Genomic DNA, 15596 nt, shown 5'->3' with positions numbered 1-15596 from the left:
AAAGAAAAAAAAGAAAAAAAAGAGGCTCCGCCATGGGAGGAGGTACTAGGTCCAGGTCAGGTTGGGGCGCACCTAATCAGTTGTACAACTGAATGCCTCTCGCATTTAACCCAAGGAACCTGGCCAAGAGGGGGGAGCTCCTAACAGTCTGGGGGGGGTCCAGTGTCCCCATGCCATGGCTCTCACTACTCTGGTAAACCTCTCACACATATTGCCCCAGTTAAATATTGTCTTTAAGGTGGGCAACCATTCCATGGATAACATTCTCATATTTGGGTGTCTGCATCAGCTTGTTAGCCTGAGACCTGCCTGAGGAATCCCTTTGAGCCCTATAGTGATGCCGTGGCCAAACAGCACAGCTAGTGGAGATGAGACAAAAGATGCCTCATCTCCACTAGCTCTGGAAAAAGTGGAATTAATTCCAAAGACAAGTGATTCACATTTGCAAATACTCTAATTAACTTTTATTACAACAAGTATACAAAAACTAGACAAACAAATGTGAAAAATTGTCATATTTACAGAAACAAAAGTGTAAATCGGCGTAAGGGGCAGGCCTGCTCTGCTGGCTGGAAGATCAGGGAGAGGAAGTTACTTCACACCGAGGATTCCACAGAGGCGGACAGCTTGCCGGGCTATACAAATAAATAACAGGGGGGGGGAAGTGTCATCCAATCTGACAGCAGAAGTAGCTCAGAATGTTAAATGCCTGGACTCTGCTTTAATCCACATATACAAACCTGCCATTCTTATCAGGGGTCCATTAACACTGTAGAGATGAATCAGTTTGAGAACTTAAACCCCCTGTATGAGTCTTGGTCAAATATGTCATAGCACTCCAGTCTGTTCAAATGTTTAAAACAGACAGTTCAAAGTGGGGGTCCCCCTTTCACATGATGCCACCAATACCAACTTCCTCTGCTGCACCTAACCCCTTTGAGAATGACTTATAAACCTATCAACTCGCCTCCTGTGCCCCTTTCTCCTGGACTCCATTACTGCCAGAGCCGGAATCGCCGCTGCCATTAACTGTAGTTTCCTGCTTGGTCTTTTTAGCATCAGTGTCCTTTACGGGGCTCTCCTCAGTTTTCCTCTGTTCAGGAATACAAACCAAAGTCACTTCAACATTACCCACACAATCACAAAAGCCAAAAGTCACCGCTACACAATCACAACAATACACACACAGCCATCAGAATTCAAGCATGATCAAAACATGTACTAAACATGCATAACGCTCAACCACAAAAGGGGAGATTGGAATGGAAAGCAAAGTAGTCAAACACCATTAAAAAGAGAAGTCACCCTCACAACTAAGAGCAAGCAAGAAATTCATGCAACATGAGCATACTAGGAATGGGGGCATGAACCAATTTGACAAAGGGGGGGGGTCTACTACAAGCAGAGCACAGTAATGTACAGCATGATGTATAGACCAGGGTATGAGCAGCCTCGCCACCTGTTACCCCAGGCTGGGATTGGGTGTAGTAGCACGCAGAGGTGGTGGGGAGGGATCTCACCTTTTTCCTGACCAGGTGGGAAATGTCTGACGCAGATTTGGAGGAAGATGCGCCATCGGCTGCCGATCTGACAGAAATCTAAAACGCAGGACAAGGGAATTGGTCATGAGAGCCGCTGCTTACTGAAGTTAATCACATCCAAGTCATTTGTTTGAATTAGCACAAAGTTTCATTCCAGGTGCAAGAAAAAAAAAAAATTTACAGACTGTAGTTACCTGACTGGTTCCAAATGCTGATGAACAGGAAGATGAAGGTCCACCATTTTCTGCAAACGCTGATGAGGAAGAGGATGGGAATGCTGACAAAGTAGAAGCTCCAGCCTGGAAGAGATCAGACATGATCAGTAGAAGAAAGACAGTACATCCACAGATCAATGGCATAAACAAGCTGGCTAAATCGTCATGTCAACTTCTCTTCTCATTAGCAATTGAGAAGTGGACTGAACTTGTTCCTTGCTTGGTGATAAACATTTAGTAGACCTGCTATACTAAGTCATTCATTAGAACACGTATCAAAACACTTTACAACAGTAAATTAACCCTCCTGCTGTGTTCCGGTCAAATTGGACCGATTTACAAGTTCTCTGAAAAATGTAGTTAATTTAATCTGATTGTCATAAGTGTCAATGACTTTGTCCACAAAGGGGCATATGAACACAAAATACATTTTGATGATTTTCATTACATTTTGGGTGTTTTATTTAACTTTTGTACACCTGTGGTGTTCCCGGTCATTAGAAATGAATGGGTGAGACTACAATTATAGTATGAGTTCAGGCACATTCCCATTCATCAGATGGACACACTTCCTCTTTCAGACCCCTACATGCAATGTGTGTTTGAGCACACACACACCGCACTCCCCTTCTTGGCTTCCATGGCAACCCCCATGGGAACCGATCCTATATGGGATCAACAACATTATATAGAACTTTTCTCACAGCTCTGGTATATAAAGCTTTTGAGGTCTTGCTCACAATTCATTCTGTGGCAGCACAATGACCAAACAATGTACTGTATGTGAGGCTCTTGATCATGACACGCGGGTGATGCGAGAGTCCTTGTCAAACTTTGACACAAAGTAGCCTGTGATAAATAGCATAAGGTTCATCTGAGTATTTGTTACAGTGAAAATAATCCATACACTGCTTTTTTTTATTTTTTATTATTCTCTCAAAAACAAGTTGTGAGCTCAGGTCAATGAGGCCTACAGGCCATAAATAGCAAATAGAAGTTCAAAACTCAACGTTCACAACAACTTAAGTTGATAAAAAAGATCTAACACAACATCAGGTGATAACATGTATTATTATGGATTTAGAATCAGCTATAATGGGGTGGTCATTTTGGACCGAGAACACAGAATTAATAAATGTATTTATGGTTGGGGGACAGTATTGAGTAGCTTGGATGAATAAGGTGCCCAGAGTGAACTGCCTGCTACTCAGGCCCAGAAGCTAAGATATGCATATTCTTAGTAGATTTGAATAGAAAACACTGACGTTTCTAAAAAACAGTTTGAATGATGTCTGAGTATAACAGAACTCATATGGCAGGCAAAAACCTGAGAAAAAAAAATCCAACCAGGGGTTTGTTAGCTGCATTCCATTGCATTTCTAAAGACAAAATAATTCTCTGGTTGAAACATTACTGAAGATATGTTAAAAACATCCTAAAGATTGATTCTATACATCATTTGACATGTTTCTACAAACTGTAATGGAACTTTTTACACTTTGTCTGGACCTAGTGCTCCCGCCTCATGAATTTGGATTTGTGAACTAAACACGAACAAAATGGACAAAACAAACATTTATTGTGGAACTGGGATTCCTGGGAGTGCATTCTGATGAAGATCAAAAGGTAAGTGAATATTTATAATGCTATTTCTGACTTCTGTTGACGCCACAACATGGCTTGTTTTTGTGTCTGAGCGCTGTACTCAGATTATTGCGTGGTGTGCTTTTTTTGAAGTTTTTTGGAAATCTGACAGCGATTGAATTAAGGAGAAGTGGATCTATATAATGCCATGCATAACAGTTGTATCTTTTATCAATGTTTATTATGAGTATTTCTGTAAATTGAGGTGGCTCTCTGCAAAATCACCAGATGTTTTGGAAGAAAAACATTACTGAACATAACGCGGCAATGTAAACTGAGATTTTTGGATATAAATATGAACTTTATCGAACAAAACATACATGTATTGTGTAACATAAAGTCCTATGAGTGTCATCTGATGAAGACCAAAGGTTAGTGATTCATTTTCTCTCTTTGGCTGGAAAAATGGCAGTGTTTTTCTGTGACTAGGTGCTGACCTAACAATCGTTTGGTATGCTTTCGTCATAAAGCCTTTTGAAAAATCGGACACTAAGTTTCTTTAAAATGGTGTAAAATACTTGTATGTTTGAGGAATATTAATTATGAGATGTTTGAATTTGGCGCCCTGCACTTTCACTGGCTGTCATATCGACCCCGTTAGGGGGATTTGAGACGTAAGTTGTTAACATGAAACGAACACAACAGGAGGGTTAAAAGGAGCATTTACTGGACAAGTTCCTGCCAGTTTCAGTCTGTTTGGTGACGAATAAACACAACCCTGAGACGAGCCAGTATCCCACAGGGACTCACCAATGTCTGCTGTATGGCCACAGATGCTGATCCTGCCATACTCTGGCTCTCCTTGGCATCCTCTACCTTCTCAGCGACGTCAGGCAGCAGCTGCTTCAGCTCCTCCAGCTCGGTCTTCTCTTTGGCTCCGTCTTCACCTTCCGCCTTGTCTATCACCTCCTGGAGCATGGCTAGAAACCAGAAACAAGGTTTGTAAGTAACAGGTCAGAGGTTGACAAGTCATACCTAGTGCAGTAGTGACTGCAGGTAGCTTCGAATCAAGTGCAAAAAGTTGATGTTCTTTCCCAAACTGTTGCTGAAAAGCTACAAGAGATCTAAACAGCGGTCGTCGGTAAAAGACGCTTTTAGCTCCTTTGTTGACCGACGCCGCTGAGAGAGTATGCCAAATCGGCTTCGATGAGGGCCAGTCAGTTCCTTAAAACTTAGGGAAAATCTCAATTGCATACTCGTCACGTTCTCTCTCTCTCTCCTCTTTAAAACCCATTGGAGAAGGTCAGAGGGGAGTCCCCTAGACCCCACTCCCGCCATCCATCCTGTAAGGCCAAATTGGTAACATGACGCTAGCGACGGCTAGGTTGGAGGTTCAAATACTAAAATGCATAGATACGTGGCATGTATCATTTTATTTATCCACCTTACCCAGGCGGCTCTCAATGACTTTGACTGAGCTGCTGTAGTGCTGGATGGCCTGGCTGTATTGGCCTGTGATGCAGTAGGTCATGCCCAGTTGGTAGTGGGTCTCGGCCACCAGGCGGCTGTGGGGGGGCAAGTGCTTCAGCTGCAAGGACAGGCAGTCCTGGAAGTCCTCCACAGCTGCAGGGTAGTTACCTAGAAGAGGGAAGGCACGTGAATATGAAACAAACATCTGTAGTGTGTGGTGCAAGGGTCTAACACCTGAGGGAGGGGTAAGGGCAAGGTGATCAGAAATGGGATGTATAAAGTCAACATTAACTACGTGCGCTTTCAGTAGGGCAAGCCGTAGCAAAACATTTTGCATTGAGCAAAAAATAAAACGTGCAAGAAAGAGCAAATGGAGATCATACCAGATTCTGCTCCAACTTCTCCCAGCTTCAGATAGGCCTGAGCAGCCATCAACTGGTCCTCCTTGTTCTCCTTTCTGTTTGTATAAGGAGAGAGGGAAACAGGTGAAAGGTAGTCCATTGGAATAATGTATACCCAAAACAAAGTTTCATGGTAGCTTTCTACAGGGAGCGTTTACCTTTTGTAGATGACCTTAGCGACCTCCAGCATTTCCCAAGCCAGCTGCAGGTTACCCACTTCCTCCTCCTACAAGAGATGGGAAGAAGCAAACAAAAAGGTTAGATGTTCGTGAAATATTTTCATACAAAATAAGTACATTGTGACAAAGGGACATTGTTTAACTTCACTAGGGTAGGGGGCAGCATTTGGAATTTTGGATGAAAAGTGCGCCTAAAGTAAACTGCTTCCTTTACACGTGGCCAGTCTTTTGGCATCGTTTCGGGCTTTTACTCTGAAAAATGAGGGCGATACAGCTCTTTCAATGAGAGGACAGTGGAAATTTCCAGACATGAGTCCAGCGCACGATCGGGAGCGCGCCTTTCTTGTTTCTCCTTTTCTATTGACAAAGCTTTCGTCAAGTTGAAATATTATTGATTATTTATGACAAAACATCGTTTGACATGTTTCTATGAACTTAAGGTACTTTTTTGATTTTGTGTCTGTGCGACTACACTTTGTTCCAAAGGATTGCTGAACAAAACTAAGGTTTTTGGACATAAACAGGGACATTATCGAACAAAGCAAACATTTATTGCGTAACACGGAGTCTTCGGAGTGCAACCATATGAAGAGCAAATATACGCGATACATTTTAAATCGCTATTTCTGACTTTTGTTACTCCTCTTCTTGGCGGCTAACTGTTTGTAATGATTTGTCTGCTGGGCGCGGTTCTCAGATAATCATCTGGTTTGCTTTCGCTGTTAAGCCTTTTTGAAATCGGACACAGCGGTTGGATTAAGAAGAAGTTTCTTTAAACCGGTGTATAACATTTGTACCTTATGTTTATTATGATAATTTCTGTTTTGTTGAGTTTCACGCTCTGCAATTCCACCAGATGTTGTTTGAAACAGTGGATTATTGAACAAAACAGAGGTTTTTGGATATAAACAGGGACATTATCGAACAAAACAAACATTTATTGAGTAAATCGGAGTCTTGTGAGTGCAAACATATGAAGATCATAAGTGATTAATTGTATCACTATTTCTGACTTGTGTAACTCCTCTACTTGGCTTGTTACTGTTTGTAATGATTTGGCTGCTGGGCTTTGTTCTCAGATAATCGCATGGTATGCTTTCGCCATAAAGCCTTTTTGAAATCTAACAGTGGTTGGATTAACAAGAAGTTTCTTTAAACCCATGTATAACACTTGTAAGTTTCATGAATTTTTATGAGTATTTCTGTTTTTGGTGCTCTGCAATTTCACTGGATGTTGGCCAGGTGGGATGCTAGCCAACCCCCTGGCCTCACCCCCTAGTGAGGTTAAAGGATAACTTACTTTGTCTTCACCAGTGCCTTCCCCTTCATCGTCGTCATCATCTAAGAGTGGAGGCCAAGAGAATACAGTAAGCCTAAACTGCAGCAGTCCTACACTTCAGGAAAACCAAAGACCAACTGTACAAAACCAGAGTGTGATAGTTCGCTAGGAAAGACAAGTGGAAGAGGAAGAGCTTGTGATTCCAGTAATAATGTGACAGCGGCCGTTCCCAACAGTGCAGCTTAAACTTCCATTAGCAAGAGAAGTGAGACTTGAGTTTACAATCCCTTTACAACCCTACTGCAGGTTCAACAACTATTTGTTTAACAGCCATTCTTATAGTCTTTTAGTTCCAATCCACTTGGTGCACCCGAACAGATTCCTACACAGGACATAAGTTTAACTTCACCCTCTTCCTCCATATTCTCCTCCGCAGCCTCCTCTCCATTTCGATCTTCAGAAGCCTTCACGCCAATCTCCTTCAGAGCTTCCTCTTGCCCAGCCTCCTTATCTTTTCTAGCTTCATCTTCAGAAGCAAAAAGAGTCTCCTCCACCCCATCCACAGGAGGCGTAGACTTCTCATCACGCCCGTTCTTGGCAGGAGGCTTGGCAGCGTCCTCTTCCTTTGCTTCTGTTTCCATGGTTTCTTTCTCCCCCTCTGCCACTGCCTCAGATTCACTCTTCCCTTCCTCCTTTGGCTCAGCTTTGCCATCCTCCCCATCAGTTTTTTTCTCTGCCATCGCATCATAAACCTGCATTCTTAGCTCGTCCCTTGTTTTGTCTACACCAGAGATACATGGGGCATGAAAACTTATGTTAAATCATTCTCCCCAAAAAGAGTGCATGTCAAAATAAATGTTCAATCTGCGACCATAGCATGAACCAGCCTTTTCCCCCCCTCACTGAACAGAGCTGACTGGGTAATTCCCTCTTCCCATGTCAGATAAGCCCATTGACAGGGGGCATGTAAATACTTGATATCATGTTGAAGACACCTACTAATGCCAATGAAAAAAAATTAACAACTGTTAGTTTTTGCTCCAGCACAAGTCAATTGTCCTAGCTAGCTAGGAGTTAAGTGACAAGCAGCCATGAACAGTGATGGTCAGGTTAAGATGGGCTACTCCTCACCTTCCAAGTTGTCAGCACTCTCAATCTTTGAGTTGTCCAGCTTCTCTCCCTCTCCTTCCTCCTCAGAGGACTCCTCAGGGACTCCCTCAAGAGCATTACCTAGGACAGAGTTCTCCACCCTGAAACACCACACAACAATTTAATTCATAAATATTCATAAATCAGAGCGTGGTGCTGGCAACAGCAGGCTTGTGGGTTTGAATCCCACATGGGCCACAATTGTTTTAATAACTGACTTGCCTAGTTAAATAAAAAGGTTAAGAACAAATTATTATTTACAATGACGGCCTACACCAGCCAAACCTGGACATACCCCATCTATAGTGAATACACAAGTCACTCATTCTCAACAGTTCTTCCAGTCACTTTGGATAAAGTCTGCTAAAATGTAACTAGAAAATGTGTCAAAAAAGACCCATACAGTAACAGTATCATTCTTCCACTTACCTGGCAAGCTCCAGTAGAGACTTCCCACACAGAAAGAAGGCCTCTCCACACTCATCTGCGGTGTCCCCATACCTCGCAGCCCTGAAGGACAAGAGATGTCAGATTAGCAGTACTGGTCAGGTAAAGAATAAATTAAATGCTCCTTGTATTGATTGTGTATTTCTGATATTACATGACCCTCATAGCATTACAAATCCAGTCAATCCAAGCATGGACTTCACCAGGACCTGGCTTTCGAGGGCTTTAGCACCGAATAATTTTGGGTCAGGCCCAAATCTTTTGCACTGCTGCAACGGTGTAAATAAATTGTAGTCAACTGAATGTGCCACTTAGTTCATAGAGATGTGGTTACGTTAAACTCAAAGTTATTCAACCGTTATAAATCAGGGGTGTAGTGCTGCCGGTGGACAGCGGAGCGATGCTCCGCCACATCTCAGAATGGAGCCGTGTCTCACAAGATCACTTCATGATGAATTAGTATCCTACATAACAAACCGAATATAATAGCGTGATCGTGTCAGGCTACTGTTATACCAGAAACACCATGTAATTTATTATGACAATTTAGGATGATTGTGCTGAAATATTGCATTTTTTCTCCATCATGTGGCTGTGATTAACTCCATCTGTTGTAAAAAGTGGATGAGTTCAGCTGGTTAGCCACCCTAACATCATTCAAGAAGGTCGAAACGCATATTCCCATTGTTGGGAGTCGGGGTAAACTTTGACCATTGAGAGATCAAAGACATGAGAGATCAGACACAGTGTATAAGAAGTGAAAAAGACTGGGTTTTATGTCAGAAGGTAATGGGTCTCTGTAGAAAGACAGATGGCTTTGGAATGTGTTGGGTGGGCAGGAGGTGGTCACAGGATTGCTATAGGGGAAATGGATGGACATCTGTGGATAAGGCGAAGGAGGGGTTGAGGTCAAGTCAGATCCCCTGAAAGGATAAATAATAGTTTATTATCCTGTTACTTGCTGCCGATTCATAAGATGTAAGGATTAGAAAGGAGGAGTTTCCAAAGCTGTAACGGCCCTTTGGGAAGAATTAAACTTGGTTAAGGGTCTAGGGTCCGTGAGTTATTTACTCTGAAAATGTAGAAACTAACACCATGAAACTGATTGTGATCAGTTCTACACCTGTGCTTCTACACCTGCATTGCTTGCTGTTTGGGGTTTTAGGCTGGGTTTCTGTACAGCACTTTGAGATATCAGCTGATGTACGAAGGGCTATATAAATACATTTGATTTGATTTGATTATACCCCTCCTGTCCCTGCCTCCAGTATTTATGCTGCAGTAGTTTGTGTCGGGGGGGCTAGGGTCAGTCTGTTATATCTGGAGTATTTCTCCTGTCTTATCCGGTGTCCTGTGTGAATTTAAGTATGCTCTCTCTAATTCTTTCTTTCTCTTTATCTCTGAGGACCTGAGCCCTAGGACCATGCCTCAGGACTACCTGGCATGATGACTCCTTGCTGTCCCCAGTCCACCTGGCCATGATGCCTCCTTGCTGTCCCCAGTCCACCTGGCCGTGCTGCTGCTCCAGTTTCAACTGTTCTGCCAGCGGCTATGGAACACTGACCTGTTCACCGGACGTGCTACCTGTCCCAGACCTGCTGTTTTCAACTCTTTAGAGACAGCAGGAGCGGTAGCGATACTCTCAATGATTGGCTATGAAAAGCCAACTAACAGTTACTCCTGAGGTGCTGACCTGTTGCACCCTCGACAACTACTGTGATTATTATTATTTGACCATGCTGGTCATTTATGAACATCTTGGCCATGTTCTGTTATAATCACCACCCGACACAGCCAGAAGAGGACTGGCCACCCCTCATAACCTAGAGAGGAACCAGGCTTCAGCCCTTCTAGGGAGTTTTTCCTGGCCACCGTGCTTCTACACCTGTCTTGCTTGCTGTTTGGGGTTTTAGGCTGGGTTTCTGTACAGCACTTTGGGATATCAGAAGGGCTATATAAATAAATGTGATTCTAGCAATTGAAAGCAATGCATATCTTCTCCACACACACACACACACACACACACACACACACACTAGGTCTATAGTAGAGGTCGATCGATTATGATTTTTCAACGCCGATACCGATTATTGGAGGACCAAAAAGGCCGATACCGGACGATTTTAAAAATGTGTTTATTTGTAATAATGACAATTACAACAATACTGAATGAACACTTATTATAACTTAATCGAATACATAAATAAAATCAATTTAGCCTCAAGTAAATAATGAAACATGTTCAATTTGGTTTAAATAATGCAAAAACAAAGTGATGGGAGAAGTAAAAGTGCAATATGTGCCATGTAAGAAAGTTTCAGTTCCTTGCTCAGAACATGAGAACATATGAAAGCTGGTGGTTCCTTTTAACATGAGTCTTCAATATTCCCAGGTAAGAAGTTTTAGGTTGTAGTGATTATAGGACTATTTCCCTCTACCATTTGTATTTCATTAACCTTTGACTATTAGATGTTCTTATAGGCACTTTGGTATTGCCAGTGTAACAGTATAGCTTCCGTCCCTCTCCTCGCTCTTTCCTGGGCTCGAACCACCAACACAACGACAACAGACACCATCGAAGCAGCGTTACCCATGCAGAGCGAGGGGAACAACTACTAGAAGGCTCAGATCGAGTGACGTTTGAAACGTTATTAGCGCGCGCTAACTAGCTAGCCATTTCACTTCAGTTACACCAGCCTCATCTCGGGAGTTGACAGGCTTGTAGTCAAACAGCGCAATGCTTGACGCACAACAAAGAGCTGCGGGCAAAACGCACAAAAGTGCTGTTTGAATTCATGTGTACACGCCTGCTTCTGCGTACCACCGCTCAGTCAGATTATATGCAACGCAGGACACGCTAGATAATATCTAGTAATATCAACAATGTGTAGTTAGTTAACTAGTGATTATGATTTTTTTTATAAGATAAGTTTAATGCTAACTATCAACTTACCTTGGCTTACTGCATTCGCGTAACAGGCCGTCTCCTTGTGGAGTGCAACGAGAGAGGGGCAGGTCGTTATTGCGTTGGACTAGTTAACTGTAAGGTTGCAAGATTGGATCCCACGAGCTGACAAGGTGAAAATCTGTCGTTCTGCCCCTGAACGAGGCAGTTAACCCACCGTTCCTAGGCAGTCATTGAAAATAAGAATGTGTTCTTAACTGACTTGCCTAGTTAAATAAAAGGTGTAAAAAAATATATAAATAGGCGTACAAAAATACAGATTTCCAATTGTTATGAAAACTTGAAATCGGCCCTAATTAATCAGCCATTCCGATTAAGTCGGTCGACCTCTAGTCTATAGCCTACCCGATGAGCTTCCCTGAACATTGATACTTTTCAGTCAGTTAGCCTACTGATGCAAATAAACATTTGTACATAAGCTCTTCAAGTAATTTGATATGTTTGCATTGTTCAAAAATACCTACATCGTTTCAATAACAATATAACTGAAACCACGCTTCATTGACTTACTGAATTAATTATCGTAATTGTAGGCTAGGCTACTTGCTGATTATTTTAACAGTAGGCCTACCTACACAATAACCTCATATGGGGTTACTGACCACAATTGATTGAATTAATACGTGTTGATTAACTTATTTGGCCTTAATTGAAAACATGGAAGAAAACAATGTTGCAGAAAGGGGTGCTGGAGATAAATTGAAATACATTTGCAAAATTATATAATTAGGCTACACCTGTCTATTAATAAATTAAATCATTGAAAATACTACACCAGCATAAGAGACACTGAGGATCAATAGCTTATTTTAAAAATTTGCTGTAGATTGTGCTGTCACATCATGAGCACATAGGCAGCCTGCGTGGGAAATATAAAACAGCTGATTGACAGCCACAACTCAATGAACAGCAGGCAGCGGCTAGAAGCTGTTTGGCAATATTTCAAAATACATTTGAGGGAAAAATCTGTTTGAACAGGTGAGTGCCACTGGAAAGTTGGTGGACTATAATTTCCTCCTCATATTATAGGCCTAACATCAGTGTATCCACTCTTAATTGGCCCATGCTATTGGCTACACTTAAGGCATGGGTAATTTATTGATCTCAGTGTGCAAATGTCAGGAGGAGCTTGCCATTTTGATAATTTGCGTGGTATAAAAACAAAACATATATAATGTCTGCAGTCATGTAAAATGACAGATTGCAGAAAATAATTTTAGAAAAGGCATTCTTTCCTCAGACCCCTTCCTCAAACCCATGGTCTTCAGGACTGAGTTACGAATGTTATGAAACTCGGGTGACTGCCCTGGATCCAAGCCATTTGTTCTCAGTACTCACAGCATGCCACAAGCCTCCTGGAACACATGGACTGCAGAAACGACATCTCCCATCACCAGGTGCCTGTTCCCTGCGCCGATCAGCTTCTTTGCCTCCGCCATCACGTCGACAGAGCTGTGGTACAGACAAGACAGCCACAATACATATTTTGTACTTCACTCAAACAAACCTATTGCATGATAAATCAGTGTGGAATTGAGACTAAAAAAGGTACAAGAGGAACCTTATCATAAAAGCTGTATAAATTCAAACCAGCAAAATCAAAAAGCACAGTTCCTCCTCACCTGTCTGCTGCCATAGCACTTGATGACCCAGGCTTTTCATCCATGCTGAAACAGTGACACATGCAGTGAATTATAGAATAAAGGCTACAAAACATTGTCTAGTCAAGTACCGTTTAGGTACATTTACATTATTGTGAACGTTAAATTGTTTTTGCAGAGGTCATGAGGCTAGGGTTAAACCTCCAAGTGCAGGAGGGGTTAAAATGTCCTTCGAGCAACGTAACTGTATTAATTTAGTCAGACACCCCGCCCCCCCGGTAATCTCAGTATGCCAGTGACTATTATTCTATCCTGTTTCGAACGGAAGTGTTGCTTCTAGGAGATAGGAGCCATCCAGGTAACGTTAGTGTTAGAAAAAAAACACGTTTTGCAAGTTGACACTGGCGTGTCTTGACAATAACGTTGAATTGAACTGGTGAACTGGATAGCAAAACAAATTGGCGTTCGTTCAGATATAGAAAGCTTTGGAAAAATGTTTCTAGTTAGCATCATAGCTATGTCACGCCAGCAAGCACGTGCATTTCTTGAGTACCAGGAAGTAGGCGAATTGATTCATGCTTTGCTAGCTAGTTTCACTAGCCAATTAGCAACGCAGCCAATTATCTAACAATTTTGGGCTAACTAGTTAGCTCTAACTAGCTACCTTGGCGAAGAAAATTAACATTAGCTAGCAAGTGCAACAGATCGTCACGTTCAATTCGAGGTAGCTAACTAATAATCGGTACCGTTAGCTAGAGGATAGTGTAACGCAGTTAACGACAATTAGCTGGCTACGGTTAACCACCCACGAATAGCATCAATTGAGCTAACTAAGGGTGTGTTCGTAAAGTCAATCTGGAGTGCGCTGTGGGCGTTCGTAAATTCAGAGCATTGTCATGTTGTCCGTTCGTAAAATTCACACTATTTCGCTATTGGAGCGCACACGAGACGCTCTAGCCGAGGAGTAGATCCGAGCGTTCTGACCTCAAAGGCAGTCAAGCTAACGTTGGCTCACTGACCTTCTTACTCACCCTAGCAGAGCTGGTTCCATGTTATCCCGAGTGTTGGCGACTAACTGTGTTGCTGGCAGCAATTTAATTAAGCTTTGACGACGTTTACTGACACCGGCTATATTCAACGGGTGTTGTACGTTCGTAAATTAAGTTATTCTGCGCTCTGTCTGGCACTGACGAAACTGCTCCGAAATTGGAGTGTAGCTAGAGCGAATTTACGAACGCACCTTAAGTAGCTGGTTGGGTGTTGGAGCGGAACTTATTGTTAGCTTACTATATATTGCATTGTTTATTGAATGGGAACATGAACAAGTTTCGGCTAACTAGCTAGTACACAACGGCTTAAAGACACTGGTGATTAGCTATATACTGTAGGTAGTTATCAAAACACAAGTGAGCTAGCTTCTAGCTAACACAGAGGGATAGGAGAAGGCACACAAACAAATGTCCTACAAAATGTCTCACCTCCCTGAGCTTGAAGCAACTGCTGTTTCCTCTGTCATGTTACGTAACTGACTCAGCATACAACGTGGTGTAAACTGTGTAGCTAGCTAAATGAACAGATTTTTTAGGAAAATGTCAGGTTCTTTATTTCACTGACACTATTCTTTGTTGGCGCGTTTGCTGACACCGTGCACACTTCCGTTGAACTTTCAACTTGATTAAACGCGGGAGAAAATATTAAAGGGAAAGTAACATGATACAATTTTGTATTTTCTTAATTTAACCAGGCAAGTCAGTTAAGAACAAATTCTTATTTACATTGACTTCCTATGAACAGTGGGTTAACTGCCTTGTTCAGGGGCATAACGACAGATTTTTACCTTGTAAGCTCGGGCATTCGATCTAGCAACCTTTCGGTTTACTGGCCCAACGCTCTAACCACTAGGCTACCTGCGAATGTAACGTTCTTAAATGATCTGAAAGAATGCCGTTCAACTGGTAATAATAAAAATGAAATCAATCCATTGCATGTAGAGGACTTTGTTTAAAACGGGTGAATTTCTTCCCCTGTATGTGTAACAGTATAATTTTAGACCGTTCCCTCGCCCATACCCGGGCGCGAACTAGGGACCTTCTGCACACATCAACAGTCACCCTCGAAGCATCGTTACCCATCGCTCCACAAAAGCCGTTTCACATCCGTTACATATGGGACTTTCCCCTGGAGAGGCATGCAAAAGGTAGAGGGGTGGTGTAGGTTATGGGGTCAGACTTTGTAAAAGTATTGCTTCCGTCCCTCTCCTCGCTTGAACCAGGGACCCTCTAAACACATCAAAAAGTCACCCTCGAAGCATCGTTACCCATCGCTCCAAAAAAGACGCGGCCCTTGCAGGGTAGGGAAACACCTTTTATTTTTTATTAACAACAAATCAATACAGGAAGTACATGTGGAAACACAAGTATATATGAATAATATGCTATGGACAATTGGGCTAGGGGGTACAATATCACATTACACAAGGACCTTAAGGGACGTACATACACTTATAATTCGAACAGCTTTTTTGTTAGTAGAGTATTTAATTGTCTTAAAATATAGTTCAATTTATTTTTGTAAGTTAAGAACATTTATTTTTTTATTTTTTTTATTTACATTTGTGAATATGAAATTTGGCCAAAAGAATAATGAAATTAATTACATAAAAATGTTTCATCTTATTTCTATCATAGGTCAAGAATCCAAGCAGTACATCTCTCCACAATAGTTTAAGATCTTCATAAATGTGTTCAATTATAAATCTACTGATG

General features: G+C 42.0%; 1 protein-coding gene and 1 non-coding gene across 5 annotated transcripts; both read right to left on the bottom strand.

Moving 5' to 3' along the window:
* Positions 1–438: 438 nt before the first annotated feature.
* On the bottom strand, positions 439–14512 carry LOC110521782 (histone-binding protein N1/N2). 4 transcript variants are annotated; one of them, XM_021599639.2, is made up of 15 exons: positions 14310–14512; positions 12853–12897; positions 12569–12682; positions 8248–8328; positions 7801–7919; positions 7079–7450; positions 6691–6731; positions 5370–5437; positions 5194–5267; positions 4790–4978; positions 4151–4320; positions 1736–1840; positions 1521–1598; positions 968–1093; positions 439–635 (listed from the first exon to the last, which is right to left on the bottom strand). In XM_021599639.2, exons 1-15 carry the CDS (start codon positions 14366–14368, stop codon positions 597–599), a joined length of 1680 nt encoding a protein of 559 aa, XP_021455314.2. In that variant the 5' UTR covers positions 14369–14512; the 3' UTR covers positions 439–596. The 4 variants fall into 4 exon arrangements, 3 of the variants coding, with proteins under 3 accessions (XP_021455314.2, XP_021455315.2, XP_021455316.1); XM_021599640.2 differs by lacking the exon at positions 14310–14512 and adding an exon at positions 13863–14227; XR_005040896.1 differs by having other exon boundaries at positions 440–658; positions 714–1093.
* On the bottom strand, positions 4423–4558 carry LOC118945913. Its single transcript, XR_005041066.1, has one exon. It is a non-coding gene; the product is annotated as a small nucleolar RNA SNORA16B/SNORA16A family (small nucleolar RNA).
* Positions 14513–15596: the final 1084 nt, after the last annotated feature.

Source organism: Oncorhynchus mykiss, chromosome 30 (genome assembly GCF_013265735.2).
Source record: "Oncorhynchus mykiss isolate Arlee chromosome 30, USDA_OmykA_1.1, whole genome shotgun sequence".
Lineage (NCBI taxonomy): Eukaryota > Metazoa > Chordata > Actinopteri > Salmoniformes > Salmonidae > Oncorhynchus > Oncorhynchus mykiss.
This window is presented reverse-complemented; position numbering and strand designations above follow the sequence as displayed.